Source organism: Zootoca vivipara, chromosome 16 (assembly GCF_963506605.1).
Source record: "Zootoca vivipara chromosome 16, rZooViv1.1, whole genome shotgun sequence".
Taxonomy (NCBI): domain Eukaryota; kingdom Metazoa; phylum Chordata; class Lepidosauria; order Squamata; family Lacertidae; genus Zootoca; species Zootoca vivipara.
The window spans coordinates 31,597,671-31,619,750 of NC_083291.1; the positions used below are offsets into that span (position 1 = coordinate 31,597,671).

The following is a 22,080-nucleotide window of genomic DNA, read 5'->3' on the forward strand; positions in this document are numbered from 1 at the left end:
AACGAGTTGCCTCATGAGTAAAACAAGCAGGGGTAGGCCTTGATGTAAAACAAGCAGGGGTAGGCCTTGAAGATGTCCCTTTTCTACCCAGAAGAGATGACATGGAAAGGCAATCCGGAAAGGGAAGATGCAGGCGCAAAATTCTCTCTTAATATTAAGTGCCTCATTGGCCATACTCATGCAGATAACAAAGGATTTTTCAAAGACACCTACTCGTTGGGGGTTCCGGCCTGGCCACAGAACTGCCCACGGCTATCTGTGGGGTAGATCACCTTCCGGGGGTCTCCTTGTGTCCATGCTGAAAAGACAGAAGTCCAGAGCTTGACAACGTGCTCCGCTCCACATTGTGCAACATCACCCAGTTTCACCAGCAACTGCTATGAACTATGACTATATCTCTGTTATTCACATGTGCATTTCATCCTTCAACTTATGAGCTATGTTAACCTACGAAAGAAGGTGTTTTGCTCAAGACTGTGCAGTGACTCAGGATTTGAATCCAAGCCCAAGTCTCTACCCACTGTGTTAAACTGCCTCTCTGTCAAGAGTCTCCCAAATCTGCATGCAGCCACTCACAATATTAAAGGGCTTCCACATATCACCCCATGCGACTCTGCCCTGGGTGAGAAATGGCAACATATGGCCAACTAAGACAGCACTCAGCACAGACACCATCACCACATTATTCTACATGAGCAACCCCTCCAAAAAGAGACAGAGGGAGGAGGCAATAAGATATTAGGTAAAGGTAAAGGGACCCCTGACCATTAGGTCCAGTCGTGACCGACTCTGGGGTTGTGCGCTCATCTCGCATCATTGGCCGAGGGAGCCGGCGTATAGCTTCCAGGTCATGTGGCCAGCATGACAAAGCCGCTTCTGGCAAACCAGAGCAGCACATGGAAACACCGTTTACCTTCCCGCTGTAGCGGTTCCTATTTATCTACTTGCATTTTGACGTGCTTTTGAATTGCTAGGTTGGCAGGAGCTGGGACCAAGCAACGGGAGCTCACCCCGTCACAGGGATTCGAACCGCCGACCTTCTGATCAGCAAGCCCTAGGCTCAGTGGTTTAACCACAGCGCCACCTGGGTCCCCAATAAGATATTATCAGGGCAATTTCATGGCGCACCATGCTTTCACATCCAGTCCCACAGCTCATGTGGATTCCTAAGAACCATGGTTTGTCGTTGTCATTTTCTTTGTTTAAAAAAAGAGAATGTTTCACCAATAGTTCAGTTGATAGAGCACGAGATTCTTTATCTCAGGGATGTGGGTTCGAGCCCCACACTGGGCAAAATATTCCTGCATTAAAGGAGGTTGGACTAGATGATCCTCATGTTCCCTTCCAGCTCTACAATTCTATGATTCATGGCTGTGAAGATGTGCATTCCACACACTTTTAAAAGAGTTTGCTTAAATCCCCTGTTTTCATAACGGTGCACCTTCTTGCCATATGTCCTCTTTTCCCAGGACACATCTACTTTTTCATGGGTATGTAAAATGAGAGTCATCCTAGTAAACCATAAACAAAGAAGTCGGCAAATGTGTCCTCTTTTCTTTGCTCTTCAAAATATGGCAACCCTACGTCTACTTGCCCAATCATGAGCAACACTCAGCTGTTACCTAAAGCCAGAGAAAGGGAGATGGAGAGTTCTAGAACACATACCCACGACTCCCACAGCGATGTAGCCCACAATGGCAACCAGAAGCAAGATGCAGCAGATGATATCGGTGCAACCCCTGAAGGAGAAAGCAAAAGGGTTGAGAGCAATACAACCGTCATGCTCTGCTTGTATTCTGTTCCCCGCAGTCTGGTGGCTTTTTATAAGCCCTGAATCGAACCAAACAAAAGCACAGTATAAACCAGCACTGGCTCCAGGTTTTGGAGGCCTCTCAGGCAATATGGGTCCTTCCCTACATTTTCTCCTTGCCACTGTCCCTGCTGCCCATTCACTTGCCCTCTTCCTCTGGGCCCAACCTATGCAAACAAGCCACCAAGAAGGAAAAGGCAAGGCAATAAGAGGAGGAGGCTTCCTGCCATCAACTCTGGTCCTTCTTTGCATGTCTGGAGACTGGGAGTGAAAAATGTATTTATTTATTGTAAGAATTGGGGAATGAGCGAGTGCCCAGCGATACTGACCCTCAACGCTAGCCCTGGTATATACTTTCAAATCATAAAAATACACAAGCAGCATTTAAATAGTTTTAGAAAGCACACCTGAATCACGGGGGATGGGAAAAATGAAGTAATTCCATATCTGAAGTGGAAACAAGTAGTGCCTTTCAACTGCAGTACAAAGGCAGGAAGAAAAGCTCACCCTGTGGGGGAGAAAAAGGTGCATGTTCCTGTCTTTAGCGATATCTGTATACGCTTTTTGCTGCTGCTTTCTGCTGCGGGTTCTTAAAACAGGGTGCGTGGGTGTGTTTGTGTGGGTGTAAAACCCCAGTCCTCCTAGTCCTTTAAATCAAAAGAAACCAACACGGAAAAAGCAAACAAAGTAAATCCAGATAGGAGAACAAACAGCTTCGCTGGGTTTAAGTCAGAATCTATTTCTGAAGGATATCTTGCAATCCCTTAGTTTCCATCAGGGCAGTTCTGCCACAAGAGAGAAGGGGCTACTATATTATGACACAAAGCTGTGTTTCCATTCCACCACTCTGGCATTTCTTTGCCTCTGGGTGGAAAGGTGTGTTTGAAGCCTTTGCTCGAGTCACCTGTCACTCTCTCCTGACAAGGCTGCTGGGGCCTAGGCTGTGCTTGTGTGGCTTGATCTGAGGGAGGAGGTTGGAGGCAGGTGGTCTTGCCTCTTGGGCAAAGGGACTAGACCTCTTGACCTTTGATCATTCTAGCACTTCGGTTCCATAATCGAGGAAAGGCTCCTCCATCATATTCCCAGGCAGAACAGAAATCTCTCGTTTTTAAGGAAACTGATTTCTGCAAATCCAAACAGATTTTCCCCCTTTTTTACTCAAACGCTATCATAGAAATTTTGTTCTCAGTATATTTTCTAACATATTTCTTGTACCTGTCCCATTTTTTTTAGAAATTCTTCTTTAACCTTTCCTCTCAAACTGTTTGTTAACTGTGCCATTTCAGCAAACTCTTGAAGTTTATTTTGCCAATCTATAATTCTTGGAGCTTCTTTTTCTTTCCATCCTTTGGCAATAACAATACGAGCCGCTGCTAATGAATATAGAAGGAGTTCTTTTGCCTGTATGGGAATATCTTTTTGAAAGGTGATACTTAGTAGAAAGATCTCTGGTCTTTTTGGGATATTCCTACCTATAATTTTTTGGATCTCATCATGAATTTTATCCCAAAATTTCCTGATATTCTCACAGGTCCACCACATATGAAACATAAGAAATGGGAGTGTCAAACGATATGTAAAAACAGAGATAGCATGGATTGAATATACACTCTGCGACAAAAAGAGGAGAGTATGCTGATGGAGATAATAGGAAGTCCAAAGATAAAATTTACCTTTTTTTCTTTTTTTTCTTTTTTTTCTCCTTTCCCTTTTTTTCTCTGGGAAAGGAGGATTAGAAATACGATACGAAAAATTGTAACAAACAAACATAAATGTATATGTGTATGTATATGTATGTATATGTATATGTATACAAGCATGAAGAACAATGTTCAGGTTTGGTGATGGGAAAAAATAAATAAATATCATTCAAAAAAGAAGAAGAAATCTCTCGTTTTTAAAACAGCAACATCCATCAACATGAGGCAATAAAGCTGAATAGTGATTATAAGCTGAGCAATTTAAGGTGGCATATCACATGTAGGTCCATGAAAGTAAAGTTAAAAGGGAAATATTTGATTAATTCAACATTTTGGCAAAACATTAATTCAACGGGTGTTTTACTCAAGATAGACCTATTGAAATTAATGGACCTAACTTAGTCACGTCCCTTAATTTCAGTGGGTCTACTCTGAGTAAAACTTAGTTCAATACCACCCCAAAATGTTTGAATCTCTTACAGTATGTGCCATGTGGCAGCCTATGTCGACAACAATTATATATGCTATAAATATTGTATTATAGATCAGACAATAAAAAGACAATAAAAACAATTTACAGGTAGGTAGCCGTGTTGGTCTGAGTCGAAACAAAATAAAAAAAAATCCTTCAGTAGCACCTTAAAGACCAACTAAGTTTTTATTTTGGTACGAGCTTTCGTGTGCATGTATCTGATGAAGTGTGCATGCACACGAAAGCTCATACCAAAATAAAAACTTAGTTGGTCTTTAAGGTGCTACTGAAGGAATAAAAACTATATTTGTGCAACAATGAAGAGGCAATAAATAAGCTTTGACAGAAGGCAGTAGAGAAGAAGAGCCCCCATGGCTTAGAGACTCCATGGAAGCTGAGTGGTCCAGGCAAGAAAACAACCCAGTCCCATTGCAAACATCCTGACTCCCATGAAGCAAGGTCCAAGAAAGTACACAGGAAGAATGGCCTCCCTTTGCCACCTCCACACACCAAGACACAAAAGCTTGCCAGGTCCCATGCAGCAGAATCATTTTATGCAGCACAGAATCATTCCATTTTGTATTTTGAGTCTTAGGACTTCAGGATTTGCATATACAGCAGCATGCCCCTCTGACTTTCCAAAATGGGGGTGGGAGACAGCTTCCCTTGGCAGTGTTCCCTTCCACACATACAGGTGAAACTCGGAAAATTAGAAAATCGTGGAAAAGTGCATTTATTACAGTAATGCAACGTATTATTATTATTTATTTAAATTTTACAAACGCTTTCTTTTGGAAATTCCACAGTAATAAAACAAAGAGTTACAATAATAGAAAAATAAACATCGCTATTACATTTCATTAATTACATTCCATTTATAATTGACCCGCCTAACGACAAATAATTACAATTACAACAAATAAAGGCTTGACATATCTTGCTTTGCATGTCGTGCATCTATCCCATATATTGTTTTCACCTTTTAAGTTGCATTACAGAAATAAATGCACTTTTCAATGATATTCTAATTTTCCGAGTTTCACCTGTACTTTGCAAAACACCATCACACACCTTCAGCAACAGGTTGCTCTTACCTGTCATATATGGGGCCTTTGAAAGTTGGGTCATATTTTTGGGGTGTCCCTAGGGAGAAAAAGAGAAAGAATATATGTACTAAGTTAAGCAGTTACAGAAAGCAGGAACAGGATAATAGGGAAATATATTGATTTTAAGTACATCCATCTTCTGGGACGTTCTAAGGTGGAAGCTCCACTAAAATGAACAGGACCCTGCCTTCTGAGCAGTATGTGAGAGGGAGAGGGATATTACATAATTGTTTCAGGAACCTGGACAGCACTGAGGTTTTGCAAATGTGATAATCATCTTTTCAGTGAGTTGGACCACCACTTCCTCTCCTGGAGCCTCAGATTTTAACAGCTGTGCAAATTTAAAGGAACAAAAGACCTGCGTAAGAGAAAGTTTATCCAGTAGGTGGCGCTGTGGGTTAAACCACTGAGCCTAGGGCTTGCTAATCAGAAGGTCGGCGGTTCAAATCCCTGTGACAGGGTGAGCTCCCGTTGCTTGGTCCCAGCTCCTGCCAACCTAGCAGTTTGAAAGCACGTCAAAATGCAAGTAGATAAATAGGAACCGCTACAGCGGGAAGGTAAACGGCGTTTCCATGTGCTGCTCTGGTTTGCCAGAAGCGGCTTTGTCATGCTGGCCACATGACCCAGAAGCTATACGCCGGCTCCCTTGGCCAATAATGCGAGATGAGCACGCAGCCCCAGGGTCGGTCACAACTGGACCTAATGGTCAGGGGCCCCTTTACCCCTTTACCTTTTACCTTCTGCATTATTCTAGGACAGATACCAGACAGTAAGGAAGGCAGGGCTTCTGAACCTGGAATATTTCTATAATAAGATATGGAAATTGTGGCTGGTGCAGATTATAGTATCTTAGTACATCGGAGGTGAAAAAAGCTGCTGCCAGCATTCATCCTTCTGCAGAATAAAAATTTGTACACAGTCCACCAACCACAAATTTGCAAAGAATCACTGACGGGCTAAACTTCTCCCATCTGCTGTCCCTTGCCTCCAGGAACAACTTAGCCCCAGTCTTTCATCCGTGAAGTTTGCTCACCCACCACCTTTAGAGCTCATCCTTTGTCCAAAAGCACTGTTGTATATTTCTCCCCTTGGTTTTATTGTTCTATCTTTTTGTAAACCGCTTTGAGGTTTTTCACAATCAGGTGGTGTAATACATTTTATGAAATAAATCAATAATAAACAAATAAGAGCCTTTGCATACAAACTCCAGCCCATGTCCATGCAATTAGATTTGTCAGTCTCAGCTAGCATTTCTCTCCCCTCCATTGCGTCAGCACCCTCAGCCATTGTTATAGTCCAGTCCCAAGCAGCCTGAAGTCTAAGGCATACATCCTGCACCCTGTGCCCAGCTAGTCTATTGCATTGAGTCACCTATTAACCCCTCTCCCTCCCTGGTTAACCTACAGGGAGGGTAAAAAAAAAGTGAGAGGAGTCATCCCAGCCAAAAGCAATGCAGTAGCTATGGGGATGCCCTGTCAATGCGCACAAGAAGCAGGAAGGGAAATGGGGGGAACCTCAATGCCTTATGAGGAACGGCTTAGGGAACTGGGTATGTTTAGCCTGGAGAAGAGAAGGTTAAGGGGTGATATGATAGCCATGTTCAAATATATAAAAGGATGCCATATAGAGGAGGGTGAAAGGTTGTTTTCTGCTGCTCCAGAGAAGCGGACACGGAGCAATGGATTCAAACTACAAGAAAGAAGATTTCACCTAAACATTAGGAAGAACTTCCTGACAGTAAGAGCTGTTCGACAGTGGAATTTGCTGCCAAGAAGTGTGGTGGAGTCTCCTTCTTTGGAGGTCTTTAAGCAGAGGCCAAACTGCGGGAGGCAGTGCAAGACAGGAGTGCCTGGCGTGCTATGGTCCATGGGGTCACGAAGAGTCAGACACAACTAAACGACTAAACAACAACAACAAGCAGAGGCTTGACAGACATATGTCAAGAATGCTTTGATGGTGTTTCCTGCTTGGCAGGGGGTTGGACTGGATGGCCCTCGTGGTCTCTTCCAACTCTATGATTCTATGATTCCTCCTGCAAAGAAGGAGCAAACTTCTTTGCAAATTTGAATGGAGAAGAGTAAGCCACTCAGGATACGCTCCTGCACGGATAGACAAAGGAGTAGGTGAAGCAGGGAGTCTGTGTTTCTAAGCTAAGCAAGTGAATAATCCGAGGACTAGCTGCAGAACAGGTTCTCTGCTGGTGCTTCCAGGCTGTTACTGGAAATTTTCAGTGAGAGAAATGCAGACAAATATATCTTAACGAGGGATTCTCATCAGAACTACATCTTAATCTGTGTTTACCCAGGATTTGGTCTTTAAATGGCTATCCTCCAGAACACATATTTATTTATTTACCGGTAAATGTATAACCTGCCCTATCGTATGGGTTTAGGGGCAAGTGATAAATGAAGTAATGATAAGGAAGAGAATGCCTCTCCTCATGTGCAGAGTTCCTCTTCCACACTGGCAAGCCAAAACCACAGGCCTTCACACATCATGGGTTAATGGCAGGCCCATCTTCTAGGTATGCCTTCTGGTGCAGACTGGAGCACCTCTCATTTTAGAAACCGGAGTGATCCCCACCTCCTTCACCCCAACTGCACTTTCCCAGCCCAGCAAACAGTCACTCCTTTCATCCGCAAGCGGCAATGCCTCTCATTTACCAAATAAGCATTCTCTGGTTAGACACCAGCCAATGAAGCAAAATACTTTTCTCTATACCAGCACAGACTCCCTGGCTGAAAAGGCCTGGAATCGTTGCAAAACTCAGATATTATTATCTGCTATAAAATGCATCTGCACGGCAGCCCTGAGGTTCCAGGAAAAACAGACAGGCTGGTGGTAAAGCCAACATCTTTTTTTTACTTTGCTCCGCCTCCCAGCTGTACTTTCAGTAGGCACAGGCCTTCTCTGTCATCACTACTATTGCCTCCCCTTTGCAAAGGCCCTGCTGCAAATAGAGATGGGAGTCTTGCCAGCCTAATTTTACGCCCTCCAAAATGGCATCATGTCCCCCATCCACCCTGACTCAAAAGGGGGAAATTCTGAGTAAGCTGAAGTTCATTGTTCAAGATTCTTAAATCAGTTATTACTTTAGAATGCAAATAAAATGCAGCATGGTATCTGTTTTTCACAGCTACACACATCTTTACGATTCTTTTCAAGTGGGGGGGGGTGGATATTCCTCAGATTTCAATTAAAAGCAACCCCTATAGATAACTGATACCATTTCTTAAAGCCACTCTAGCTGGGCAACTGTGAACGCTACCCTTTGCTTAGAATGGGTTCCTTATAAGTAATATTGGGCAAAATACAATACTAGCACCTCAGGAAAATGACTGGGGACTCCAGGGCTAGAGGTAAGGTCAGATATTCAACTGCTCTATTGATTTCTTTCAACAACTCTCTTGTTTCTTTTTGCCAGAGTATTCACTGCCAAGGCAGTTCCAGCAAAAGCATCCTCTCCAACCCTGAGGAAATTCTTGGTTCGGTTCCCATTATATGTGGCTTTGCATATACACCTCCTCCTGTCCTGGGTGGAAAACTCCCTTTTCCGCAGGTCTCCAAGAAAACAGAGGTTTCAGGGAGAGGTAGAAAGGGACACACAGTTCTCCACTTCAGCTTTGCATTCCAAAACAGCCATCCTATTTCAGGGGAGTTTTGGGGAGTTTGCAGAAAGGAAGTTGGGCACATCAATGAGAACTACAGCCACTAGTCATTCCCTCCACCCAGATTCAAGGTTTCATACAGAATAAAAGTGTGGCTCAAAATTAGCCTGTGGTTGATCTTAGCATGAGCCACAAAGAAATCATGGACTAGCAGCACTCTCAGCCAGTGAAGGGAAGACTGGAAGATAGCCAATTCTCCCTGTTAGGAAAGGCGGGTTGGGGACTGATGAGTGATCTACGCATTTAACTTCTGGTGGGATAATTGCCAAGAGTAATCAAATAGACTCGAGTTCCGAAGTATGTCCAGAAGAAAAAGCCACTTCCACTTCAGCATCTTTGCACCCACATAGTAGCCATAATGTAGTAAAAGAAGTCCTGGAAGTCTTACTTGAAGTCTCCCTGGCCAATATTTATTTTATTATTTTATTTATTTACCGCCTCCTCGTACGCAGAAAAACGTTTGGCAAAAATTAAAGCAAAGTTCAAAATGGGATTTAAAAAAGAAGAAATCAAAACACAATTCAAACCAAGAGTTAAAATGAATTATATTCACTTGCAACAACGTCATCCGGATGAGCAAATGAATTATGTCAATTCAGCAAAAGGACTAGTATGGAAGTAATGCCGCTGAAAATAACCTTATACTAAGGTTTTGGGGGTAAGACAGGGGTCCCCAAACTAAGGCCCGGGGGCCAGATGCAGCCCAATCGCCTTCTAAATCCGGCCCGCGGACAGTCCAGGAATCAGCATGTTTTTACATGAGTAGAATGTGTCTTTTTATTTAAAATGCATCTCTGGGTTATTTGTGGGGCATAGGAATTCGTTCATATTTTTTTCCAAAATATAGTCTAGCCCCCCACAAGGTCTGAGGGACAGTGGACTGGCCCCCTGCAGAAAAGGTTTGCTGACCCCTGGGGTACGATGAGGTGAAGATAAAGCACAACATCCTCATCTATGTTGTGGAGAAGAGGGTACAAAATATTTTATTAGACATTTGGGGTGGGCAGGAGGATATTCTGATTGACATCTAACACCATTGGCCAGGCTTAAAGACTGTGCTTTATCTTGGGGGACAGATGCTCAAGAAAATGGTTCAGTGTTGGGGAAGAAACGCCCTTCAATATTTCTGAAGCAGAACACTTTGTTTTCAGATGAGGCATGCATTTGCCATAGAGGTATCAGAAGAGGGATTTCTACTGTGTGTGAGAAAAGGCAGAACCTGCCTCCTTCAAGATACGCACAAGTCATCTGCCAATTTTATAAGCACAGATATATATTTAAACCTGCTCCTCAGTTAATCTGAGGCACTTTTAAAAGTTGTTTAAAATGTTCCAATTAATTGATTGCCGCAGTCCCAATTATCTCCTTGGGAGAAAAGGTGTTTTATATATACAGGTGAAACTCGGAAAATTAGAATATCGTTGGAAAGTGCATTTATTTCACAGGAATGCAACTTAAAAGGTGAAACCAATATATGAGATAGATGCATGACATGCAAAGCAAGATATGTCAAGCCTTTATTTGTTGTAATTGTAATTATTTGTCGTTAGGTGGGTCAATTATAAATGGAATGTCATTAATGAAATGTAATAGCGATGTTTATTTTTGTATTATTGTAACTATTTGTTTTATTACTGTGGAATTTCCAAAAGAAAGCATTTGTAAAAATTAAAAGAAAAATAAAAAAATAAAAAGTTGTATTACTGAAATAAATGCACTTTTCGACAATATTCTAATTTTCCGAGTTTCATCTGTATATAAAAGTAAACAACAAACAAACAAACAATGACACCTCCACTGTCACTGTTTCTCCAAGTTTCTCCATGGGCCCCAGAGTACATGTGAAGGAGGAGACTTTATTGCTACTCTCAGGATACTTTGTTCCAGGGGCCAATCTAAAAATGGTTGCCATTTAAGGGCTGAATTCCCTCCCCACACTGTAAATACAGTATTATTCCCTACAGGAATAATACTGTATTACAGTATTATTAGGGACCCAGGTGGCACTGTGGGTTAAACCACAGAGTCTAGGGCTTGCTGATCAGAAGGTCGGCGGTTCGAATCCCTGCAATGGGGGGAGCTCCTGTTGCTCGGTCCCAGCTCCTGCCCACCTAACAGTTCGAAAGCACATCAAAGTGCAAGTAGATAAATAGGGACCGCTCCGGCGGGAAGGTAAATGGTGTTTCCGTGCGCTGCTCTGGTTCGCCAGAAGCAGCTTTGTCATGCTGGCCACATGACCCGGAAGCTGTCTGCGGACAAACGCTGGCTCCCTCAGCCTATAGAGTGAGATGAGCGCCGCAACCCCAGAGTCGGACACGACTGGACCTGATGGTCAGGGGCCCCTTTACCTTTACATTTACAGTATTATTATTAGCCAGGAGTACACCAGCCGACAGGCAGAGGAGGGAGTTGGGATAAGCAAAGGGGCCTGTTGACTGTGTGTGTTTGTGTGTATACACATATGTATACATACAGTACATGGCAGTTTGTAGTTCCTTAGCCTTGCAGGGACATCCTGGTTCCCTTCCCCATAGCTAACCTCTGGCTGCCCCCTACACATCCCTTCTGCTGGGGGTGCGCATAGAGAGATAACAGCGGCGCGTAGTTTTGGAAACATTCTTTCCGGAACTCGCAAGTTTCTCTGCTTAGACAGGGCGCATGTTTTGGGCAAGGCAGGCGGCCGCTCGCCGACATTCCTCCCCGGCTCCTGCGCTCCCCCGAACTTCCAGAAGGCGTCTGCGTTCCAGAGCAGCTTCGCAGCCCCGCTGGGGATAGCAATCCGGTTTAAGGTTACGCGGAACTGAGCGCCCGGTGGTGCGTCCCGCCGTAAGAGGCGCGCACCCACGGCCGGGATGACCCATGGATCAGCGGTAGTAGTATTTTTAGAAAGCCCGTTTCCTAACCTCCACTCCCGAGGCACAGAAAGAAACTGCATCAGCAAGGACTTAAAATTGCCTGGAGGCGCATTGGGGGCGTCCTCAGCCCAGGAGGAGACGAAGGGGCTCTCCCTTCCCTTCACGCCCTCCCCACACCCACTGCTATTATTAATTACTATTATGATTATTATTTACTCGGCAGCTGAACTAGCTCCCCTCCCCCCTGCCCCAATGATTGAAGCGACGCGTTTGGCGCCAGCAGCTTCTTTCTGCCCAGAATTTGAACTTGCTCGGTGGCCGGTCTTAGACGGGAGGGACGGCGGTGCTCGCTACAACAACCCGGGTTGCACAAACAGCATCTGGCGCAGCTTTTGGGGCACCTCGGGAAGACGCCGCCCAGGCCGAGCTGTCTTGTGTCCCAAGGCCAAGCCCCGCCTCGAGGGTTTGCAGCTTCCCGATGGTGGACGACTGGACGCCGAAGCCCCCTTAGCGGGGCTGCGCATGGCCACCTGCTGCCCGCACTCCCTCCCTCCTATCTGGGCTCAGGGGTGGGGGTGGCAGCCTGGCGGCCTTACCATTTTTGCCATAGTAACTCTCCTCTTCCCTCGCCATCCCAGCCGAGTTCCCCTCCTGCTCGCTGGCTTGCTTTCCTTCTTTCTCTCCTTCTCACTCCTTCTCACTCTCTCTCTCCCCTCCCTCCTTCCCCAGTCAGCTGCTGAACAACCACCCAATGAGGCGCCTCGGGGGCCGAACTGGCCAAACCTGTAAAATACATTTGGAGGAAAGAAAGAAAAAATAAAAAGGCGGCACGCCCTTGCCTCGGAAAGAGCCGGCTCGACCGAGGTTTCTTTATTTGCAAATAAAGTATTCGGAGGCGCCTTTCCACCCACCCCCAATCCAGGACCTGTTACAAAAAAGCAGCAGAAGCAGCCGAGCGGGGGGAAGCTGCCTCCGGCAGACCCTCTCTGGATCAAAGCCTTTTTGCACAAGGGAGGCGTTGCACGTGCGACTCGCTTCTCCATAACCAACAGGGTTGCTTCCTATTCACGGAGCAGCTCAGAAAGAACGCCTTAAGTTCAAGACAAGAAAAAGAAAGCCAATTCCGACAAGGTGGGATTGAAATTGCAGTGGGGGCAGCGGCACTGGGCTTAAATATCTTTCCAGCCACCAAGCTCACTGTGTGGCCTTGGAGTAGCTAAACTTTCTCAAACAAGTACGGTAATTGCCTTGAGCAATCTGGAACAAATAATTATGTCAGGCTAGCAGTCTAAAGAATGCAAGGCTCCCTCTGTTGGGCACCTGATCTTCCCTTCTGTCTCTCTCTTTTCACTTCCAAGCTACACACACAGACACTTTGCCCCAGCCTGGTTCCCACATCCACCACTCATCCATCTACAGCTTCTACCTAACCAGGGGGCCAGGATGCACTAGTATGGCCCTGAGCAGGTACCTTGAGTTCATCACAGTTGCAATGTGTAAAAAGGTAAAGGCAAAGGACCCCTGACAGTTAAGTCCAGTCGCAGATGACTCTGGGGATGACTCTCGCTTTACAGGCCAAGGGAGCGGTGTTTGTCCACAGACAGTTTTTCCAAGTCATGTGGCTAGCATGACTAAGCCGCTTCTGGCGAACCAGAGCAGTGCATGGAAATGCCGTTTACCTTCCTGCTGGAGCGGGACCTATTTATCTACTTGCACTTTTTGGCGTGTTTTCGAACTGCTAGGTTGGCAAGAACTGGGACAGAGCAACGGGAGCTCACTCCGTCGCGGGGATTTGAACCGCCAACCTTCTGATCGGCAAGCCCTAGGCTCAGTGGTTTAGACCACAGCGCCACCCGCGTCCCCTAAGGGTGTGTGCACATCAGTGCATTATTTCTCAAACTTGGGTCTCCAGCTGTTGCCGGACTACAACTCCCATCACCCCTAGCTAGCAGGACCAGTAGTCAGGGATGATGGGAGTTGTAGCCCGGCAACAGCTGGAGGACCAAGTTTGAGAAACGCTGCTGTACATCTGTGTGTGGACTGCAACCCATGGGTTGGAGCCATGCAGCAAGACGAAGGAAGAAGCCCAATGTGGGCTGCCAGCAATGGGCAGGTCTATGTTTCCAGCCACTCTCTCTTCCATCCTTTACTATCCACACTGCATATACCCATAGCTGCCAAGTTATCCCTTTTTTTAAGGGATTTCCCCTTATGCTGAATAGGCTTCCTCGTGAGAAAAGGGAAAACTTGGCAGCTATGCATATACCACTTGCTAGAAACCACTGTAGTGCTTGGATCCCGCTTGTGGGCTTCTCCTGGGCATCTGGCTAGCCACTGATTGCTGGAGGAGATGGGCAGCTGGCTTGATCCAGCAAGGTTCTTATTATGTTCTTAGGGCAGTTTCCAGGATTTGCTGCTCCTTAAATTGTAAAGCAGGGACCCAGGTGGCGCTGTGGGTTAAACCACAGAGCCTAGGGCTTGCTGATCAGAAGGTCAGCGGTTCGAATCCCTGTGACGGGGTGAGCTCCCGTTGCTTGGTCCCAGCTCCTGCCAACCTAGCAGTTCGAAAGCACGTCAAAATGCAAGTAGATAAATAGGAACCGCTACAGCGGGAAGGTAAACGGCATTTCCATGTGCTGCTCTGGTTTGCCAGAAGCGGCTTTGTCATGCTGGCCACATGACCTGGAAGCTATATGCCGGCTCCCTCGGCCAATAATGCGAGATGAGCGTGCAACCCCAGAGTTGGTCACGACTGGACCTAATGGTCAGGGGTCCCTTTACCTTTACTAAATTGTAAAGCACTACTAGAGTTGGAGATGTCATTAGCTTAAGTTGTAAAACTACCATAAACACACCAGATGAACAGTGCTAGGATGCCTTTTCATGAAATTAACCAAAACCAACAATTAGGCCTGGAGAAATCCAATGAACTCAGCATGCTCAGACATTTAGAAATTTGCACTGACACCTGAAAACATCACCCAGGAATCTGAAACACTTTCCCGCCCTGCACCTAATAATATTCTCCCGCATTTGTTATGTACGCAACTTCTGAGCACGGTAAACGCTTCTCGCACATTTTGTGTAACCCTTACAACCACACTGTGTAAAGGCCAGCATTGCTACCAGTATTCTTTTTTTGCAGATAGTGGGGACTGGCAACTGGGAGATAACAGCTTGCTTCAAGCCATCCACTGGGTTTCTGGTAGAAGTGAAAGTTGCACCAAGCACTCCCAGAACTGTAGCTCTGTCTCTCTGTCTGTGTGTGTGTGTGTGTGTGTGTGTGTAAAGGTAAAGGACCCCTGGATGGTTAAGTTCAGTCAAAGGTGACTATGGGGTGCGGCGCTCATCTCGCTTTCAGGCCAAGGGAGCTGGCGTTTGTTGCCAGGAGCTGGGACAGAGCAAACCGCCAATCACTGGCAAGGCCAAGAGGCTCGGTGGTTTAGACCACAGCGACACCCACGTCCCACAAGGTCTCAATGTCTCCACGCCCCTGTGAATAGGTGTTATCCTCAAACTGTATGTCAAGGCGAGAGTCATGTACTACACGAGGGGCTGATGTGGGCTTTGGGGATAAAAATGAAATGGCCACACATCCCATGCTTCCTGGGATAGTTTGAGCCCACCCTCTCTCTTACTGCATGAACAATGGCAGCAGCGGGGGTGGGGGTGGTAAGAATGCCTTGGAAGTTCATGATGCAACCTACACTACAGCTGACAGCATGGGGGGGGGCTAGAAGTTTCTCCTCTAGTGGAGGAAGGGAATCTGAATCCCCTTCCTCTCTACATTTTGTTGTTGTTGTTTAGTCGTGTCCGACTCTTTGTGACCCCATGGACCAGAGCATGCCAGGCACTCCTGTCTTCCACTGCCTCCCGCAGTACTTATCACAGTTTGCATCACCACTGCTTAGAAAGCACAGTCTTATATCTGAAACCTGATTGGCTGGGCAAAGGGGAGGTGGGATGCCAGCAGGCAAAACCCCCTGGGCTGTCTCACAGTTGCGAGGGACATGGGCATACCCAGCATTGGGGCAGGGGGGGCAGCTGCCCCCCCGAAGCAAAAAAAATTTAAATGCTGCACCTCGCTCCAACTTTCCCCACCAAGCCTCTTCGTAGACGCCAGCAAGGAGGGAGGGAGAGGGTCTCTAACCACCCCCGCTCGTCCTTCACCTCCGCTCCAGAAAGCTTGAAGAAAGGAGGACCCCGCTCCGCTCCCATGGCGCACCTTCTTCACCAAGTGCCACTTGTGTGCCAAGGAAATGGCACACAAAGGGGAGGCAAGCCGGAGGCCCCCCGTCCAGCCAGCGCCATCTTTGCGCATGTCGCGCCTGCCCTGCCCCCTCCGAGAGAGATCCAAGGAGGAGCCGTGAATAAGGCGGCAGCGGAGGCTCCCCTAAGGCCGCCCCCCCCCAGGAAGGATCGCGGAGCACCTTGGGCAGCGGCAGGAGTGCTAATCCCCATCCCCCTCCCCCTCCTCCCTTCCAGATGACTTTACCATGGCTTGCCCCCCCCCTAGTTTTGATCCTGGGTACGCTCCTGGCGAGGGAGACCACCGGCCCATTATTCTAGGAACAGACTGAGAAAGTATATCTGCATGTTTCTGAAGGCAAGGGTGAAGCGCCTGACCTAATTTTAGATAACCTGTGCCTCAGGTATGAAAGCAGCAAGGAAACATCCATCTTAGGAGGCCTTGGTTCCTGGGGCAGCAATCAAAGCAGCCCACAGAAGTCAGCTGCAATGATGGGATGGAATATGCTACCGTGCTGGGAATGTGTTAGCTGATCATTTATTTATGAAACATGAGTAGAACTGTATGGCAGGAGCTGCCCAGCCCTTCTGACCCAGATGCTGTCGGCAGCTCTGCTCCCGATTCTGATTTTGGGGCTGGGCGAGTGCTTTGGGGAGGGGCTGCTCTTGATCAAGGGCTAGGCAACCTGAACCTTGTCTGTAACTTTAAGAACTGTCGCTTGGACTTGCTTCCTCCCTGCTATTCCTTTCTCCTCATGTGTCATGTCTTTCGGGATTGTGAGCCTGAGGGGAGGGACTGTCTTATTTGACTGTCCTTCCGTCCCCCCAAACCACACCTTTCTGGCTTAAGGGCAGGGTATAAATGCTGCAAGTAAGGAAGTAAACAAATAAATAAAATGAGTCACTTTTATGTAAAATGAAACACAGAAAGAGACTTACATAAACAGTAACACCATTAAAACAGCTAGAACTACCAATGTTGAAGGATTCTATTAATACAAAAGAGCAGGAGGAACTTCTAAGATTCTGAGTTTCCAATAAAAAGGAAAAGCTATAGTAAACCAAAGGCTTTCCCATGACATTAAACACAAGCAAGGAAGTGACTTTGCAGGTCCACTTGGGGGAGAAGATTCTAAGGCACAGAAATCTTTCGAAAGTGCTTTTACTTCGTGCCCAGAAAACAAGTAAAGCCCTGCTCTCTAACCTAAGTGGGCAGGCAGGAATCTTAAGAGAGGACAGCCAGGTGGAACCTTGTGGTACCCACCCAAACTAGACAACTTCCCCCAATCCTTAAAAAGAAGGGTTTCCCGTTTAGCTTGAACAACCAACTGCAGCTGCAATGTGCCTCCTTCTTCTTAATGCAAATACCAAGTGCAGGAAAGAAGAGTCAGGACGGGTCAATCTGCAGCACAATTTTCAGCCACTGAAAAAGGAAGTTATTCTGCTATGAAAAAGTTCTATTGTCAGAGGACCCAGAGGGCTCAGCTTCATAGGAAGCACCCACCATCCCAAAGCAAACATTGCTGGGAACTGCTCCCAGTTTCCATTCATCTTGTTTCATAGTCACTTACAGATGAGCCTTTGGATACATTTTCTCAGTCTTTTTCTGACCGTTCCTAATCTGTTGCCTTTTTTTCCTTAGCATTATCCCTGACATTTGGTCCTACTGGCTCCAAGCCAATAGGAACTGTAGCCCAAAACATCTGGAGGGCGCTGGATTACTCATTATTATCCAACAGACTGACAGAGGCTCTCCAGGGTTTCAGGCAAAAGTATGTTCCTGTCCCACCTGGAGACATCAAGGATTGATCCTGACACCTTTTGCATGCAGAGCATAAGCTCTACCACTGAGCCACAGCCTTTCCCCTCAGAGAGCCATCAGGCCAAGCACTAAGCTATGAGACTTCCCCATATGATTTTTTTGGGCTACAGTTCACATCTGAATATTTTAAAGGATTTACAGATTCAAATCTGCCTTTTTGGCCCCACAAAGCAATTCAAAACATGTATAAAATACAAATCAAGATACAGTGGTACCTCTACTTACGAATAACTCTACTTACGAATGTTTCTACTTACGAATGGAGCTCCGTCCGCCATCTTGGATGCGGTTTAGATAGGATATTTTCTACTTACTAATTTTTAGATAGGGTTGCTTCAACTTACAATTTTTTCTCCCAATGCAGTCCTATGGGATTCTACTTACAAATTTTTTCGACTTATGAATGTGCATTCGGAACGCATTAAATTCGTAAGTAGAGGTACCACTGTACAAGATAAAAAACATTTGCAATATCCATCTCCCAATATAAAATATCACACTATCTACTTTGCAAGCTTATGGGTTCATCCGCACTTCCGTTTGCCCTGCGCTTTCTAGTCACATGTCCAAGAGGGTTTTCCCATCAAGCTTGACCCATCAACCGTCAATCTGCAGAAAACCCAATTGACATTTGCTCTGGTCCAGCAATCAGCAGTGAGCCCTGTGAAACCAGCACAAAAACAAAACAACAATAAAACTCAGCCAAACCTGGAATAACAGTCCCATTTTAAAGTTACAGGTAGGTAGCCGTGTTGGTCTGAGTCGAAACAAAATAAAAAAATTCCTTCAGGAGCACCTTAAAGACCAACTAAGTTTTTATTTTGGTATGAGCTTTCGTGTGCATGCACACTTCTTCAGATAACTTTATATCAAACTACCACTTTATATCAAACTACCACTTTATATCAAACTACCGGTATGTGTATTAACAACAGCTTGGACTGCAGACATTATCTCCTGCTAATGCTTATATTCACCACTTTGAATAGCTTCTTCTGTTGATTTTTGCTGTTAAAGGCCCAAGAGCAAGCCAGGGCTTTAGTTGATATCCTCTGTCTATCTTTTGATGCCTATCTTTTGGGAATGAGAACATATATGTTTGCATCTCTACACTCCTGCTGACATCTCCTTTACTGGAGCAGGTGTGGCAGAAGCACTTCCTCAAAGAGCCACAACAACAAGAGCCTCAACCCCACTATCTATTTTTAGGAGGAACAGTTGGTTGCCCATCTCCCCCACCCTAGACTACCCAGGAAGTCAATTGACTTGTGTTGCGGCTGATAGCAACATCCATGAAGTCAACAGATTCATGCATCTTTTATTGTTTGTGAAACGCTACTTGTTAGGTGTCATTTATGTAGATTGCTTGAACATCAACAAAGCAGAACATGCGCTGAAACTCCCAAGGTGGCCCATTGCACCTATGATCCCAACAAAGAAGATGGGGTCTTCCTCTAGCTGCAGCTCTGGATCAGATCGTGAAACTACTTGATTGGGACTTCACAAATCTTGTTCTATACTTTCCCCCTCTTTCCCCCACCCTCCGCCTGAGAAAAAGTCTTCCCAAGATTCCCAAGGTATATAAAAGCAAGTAACTTATCTGCCAGCATCGACACTCTGTGGCACTAAATGATCATACGCATTTAATTGTAATTATTATTGGCCATTTCTGTAGTGCTTTTTTGCCATACAAAGTGCTTCATGGACTTCTCTCATTTACCCAGTTAGACAAGTCACTATCAGTCCCACTGATGATGATGAGGAGGATTTTACCTTTACCTAGGGACCCAGGTGGCGCTGTGGGTTAAACCACTGAGCCTAGGGCTTGCTGATCAGAAGGTCGGCGGTTCGAATCCCTGCGACGGGGTGAGCTCCCATTGCTCGGTCCCAGCTCCTGCCAACCTAGCGGTTCGAAAGCACGTCAAAATGCAAGTAGATAAATAGGAACCGCTACAGCGGGAAGGTAAACGGCGTTTCCATGTGCTGCTCTGGTTTGCCAGAAGCGGCTTTGTCATGCTGGCCACATGACCTGGAAGCTATACGCCGGCTCCCTCGGCCAATAATGCGAGATGAGCGCGCAACCCCAGAGTCGGTCACGACTGGACCTAATGGCCAGGGGTCCCTTTACCTTTATCAGTCCCGCTGTACAAATTGGAGAACTGTGGCCAAGAGGCAGAGGATTACCCAGGGACAATCACCTACCTCACAGCTAAGCCATATCTGTAACTGATGTAACCCATGCACAGCATCAAGCAAACACAATCATTTGCTGTTAACTAAGCTCATGCAGAAGGTGGCAGTGTATCTCTAAATAGCAGTTTCTGGGAATGAGGAGGATGTGCTCAGGTTCTGCTTGCATTTCTGTAAGAGCATGATGCTGCACCACTTAGGCCTTCGAACTGATACATATGGGATCTTTTTATGTGCTTAGATGGGGCCTGACTGAATTACCCACAAGGCTCAATTTGTTTTTAGAACCACTGTTCCTTGCTGGTTTCACACACTTAAGATACAAACCCTTATCAAGCCATTCTGAGATAGTGGCACAAGAAGTCCTTAAACCAAGAGTCCCCATTGAGGCAGCGATGGATAACATGGGAAATTCAAACCACCCATAACCCAGTCTCCTCCCAATGTTATTATTCTTTAAAAATGAGGTTTTGGCACTCTTGTGGGGGGGGGGTTGTTGTGGGGGAGCAGGTGGCGCTGTGCTAATCAGAAGGTTGGTGGTTCAAATCCATGCAACAGAGTGAGCTCCCGTTGCTCTGTCCCAGCTTCTGCCAGCCTAGCAGTTCAAAAGCAGATGCAGTGCAAGCAGATAAATAGGTACCGCTGTGGCAGGAAGATAAACGCTGTTTCCGTGTGCTCTGGCACTCGTCACGATGTCCCATCGCACCAGAAGCGGTTTAGTCCTGCTGGCCACATGACCTTGAAAGCTGTCTGTGGACAAGCACCGGCTCCCTCAGCCTGAAAGTGAGATGAGTGCCGCAACTTTACCTTTACCTTTTTACCTGTTGTTTAGTTGGGGGGGGCTGTTGGAGTCTTATTTCAGTCTGTGTTTATATGTTTTGTCTGAGCATCACCTGCTTTTCTTCTGCAACATAGGTATTTCTGATGCCCACAAGTTTATTAGAGTTCTACATGCAGCACCATAGAATCATAGAGTTGGAAGAGACCACAAGGGCCATCCAGTCCAACCCCCTGCCAAGCAGGAAACACCATCAAAGCATTCTTGACATATGCCTGTCAAGCCTCTGCTTAAAGACCTCCAAAGAAGGAGACTCCACCACACTCCTTGGCAGCAAATTCCACTGCCGAACAGCTCTTACTGTCAGGAAGTTCTTCCTAATGTTTAGGTGGAATCTTCTTTCTTGTAGTTTGAATCCATTGCTCCGTGTCCGCTTCTCTGGAGCAGCAGAAAACAACCTTTCTCCCTCCTTTATATGACATCCTTTTATATATTTGAACATGGCTATCATATCACCCCTTAACCTTCTCTTCTCCAGGCTAAACATACCCAGCTCCCTAAGCCGTTCCTCATAAGGCATCGTTTCCAGGCCTTTGACCATTTTGGTTGCCCTCTTGTGGACACGTTCCAGCTTGTCAGTATCCTTCTTGAACTGTGGTGCCCAGAACTGGACACAGTACTCCAGGTGAGGTCTGACCAGAGTAGAATACAGTGGTACTATTACTTCCCTTGATCTAGATGCTATACTCCTATTGATGCAGCCCAGAACTGCATTGGCTTTTTTAGCTGCTGCTAAAAGATTTATTTATTTTTTAAAAAGAAGGTTGGGAATCCCTGTCTTAAACTGTCAGAGACATATCATGTTCTTGTCTTAAGGCATGATTTGTAGGACTGGTCAGCAGATAGGATAAGCAAAGCCAGAAAGCGGCTAGGGCATGGATGTGGCCCTCCATAAGTCAATGGACTCCAACTCCCATCAAGCCCAGGGAATTGCCAAGGCTCCTGGAAACTGAGTGTGTCCACAGCCATCAATTGTAGAATAGTGTGAGGAAAGACAGAAAGCTGCCGCAGAAGAACCCCCTGCATTTGGCCATGCAGCTATGAGCCAGCCCATGACTCTCACACACCACTGGTATCCAATAGTGAGAAAAAAATACCGGACGTGAAGCAACAATGCCGGGAATTGGCAAACTCGGGGGAGGAACCTATGAAGAGAGCATCTGAGGAAACCAGAGGTTGGTACCATGGGAAGAGTAGGCGCTATTTCCTGCCTCATGTCCTCATTGTCCTGAGCCAGGATATCTGATGGGCCATATCTGCCTCCCTGGGTTTGGACATCCTGTTGCTGCAGCATGGTAACTCCTTTTAAATCAGCTTCACCAGGTTAGCCCTTGCTGTCCTTCACCAAAATTCAACACACACACCCTGCCT

General features: G+C 46.1%; 1 protein-coding gene across 3 annotated transcripts in view; it reads right to left on the reverse strand.

Annotated features, from left to right (window-relative positions):
- The window catches only part of SLC44A2 (solute carrier family 44 member 2), a 63,986-nt gene that overhangs the window by 34,551 nt on the left and 7,355 nt on the right, over positions 1 to 22,080 (reverse strand). For 2 of the 3 annotated variants that reach the window (XM_060268812.1, XM_060268810.1), the window contains exons 2-4: positions 5,077 to 5,125; positions 1,666 to 1,739; positions 214 to 298 (exon numbers count right to left, since the gene is read on the reverse strand). In XM_060268812.1, coding sequence (XP_060124795.1) covers positions 214 to 298; positions 1,666 to 1,739; positions 5,077 to 5,125 — 208 coding nt within the window. Of the gene's footprint in view, positions 1 to 213; positions 299 to 1,665; positions 1,740 to 5,076; positions 5,126 to 12,207; positions 12,320 to 22,080 lie in introns of those variants that run through there. The other variant, XM_060268811.1, reaches the window with a different exon arrangement.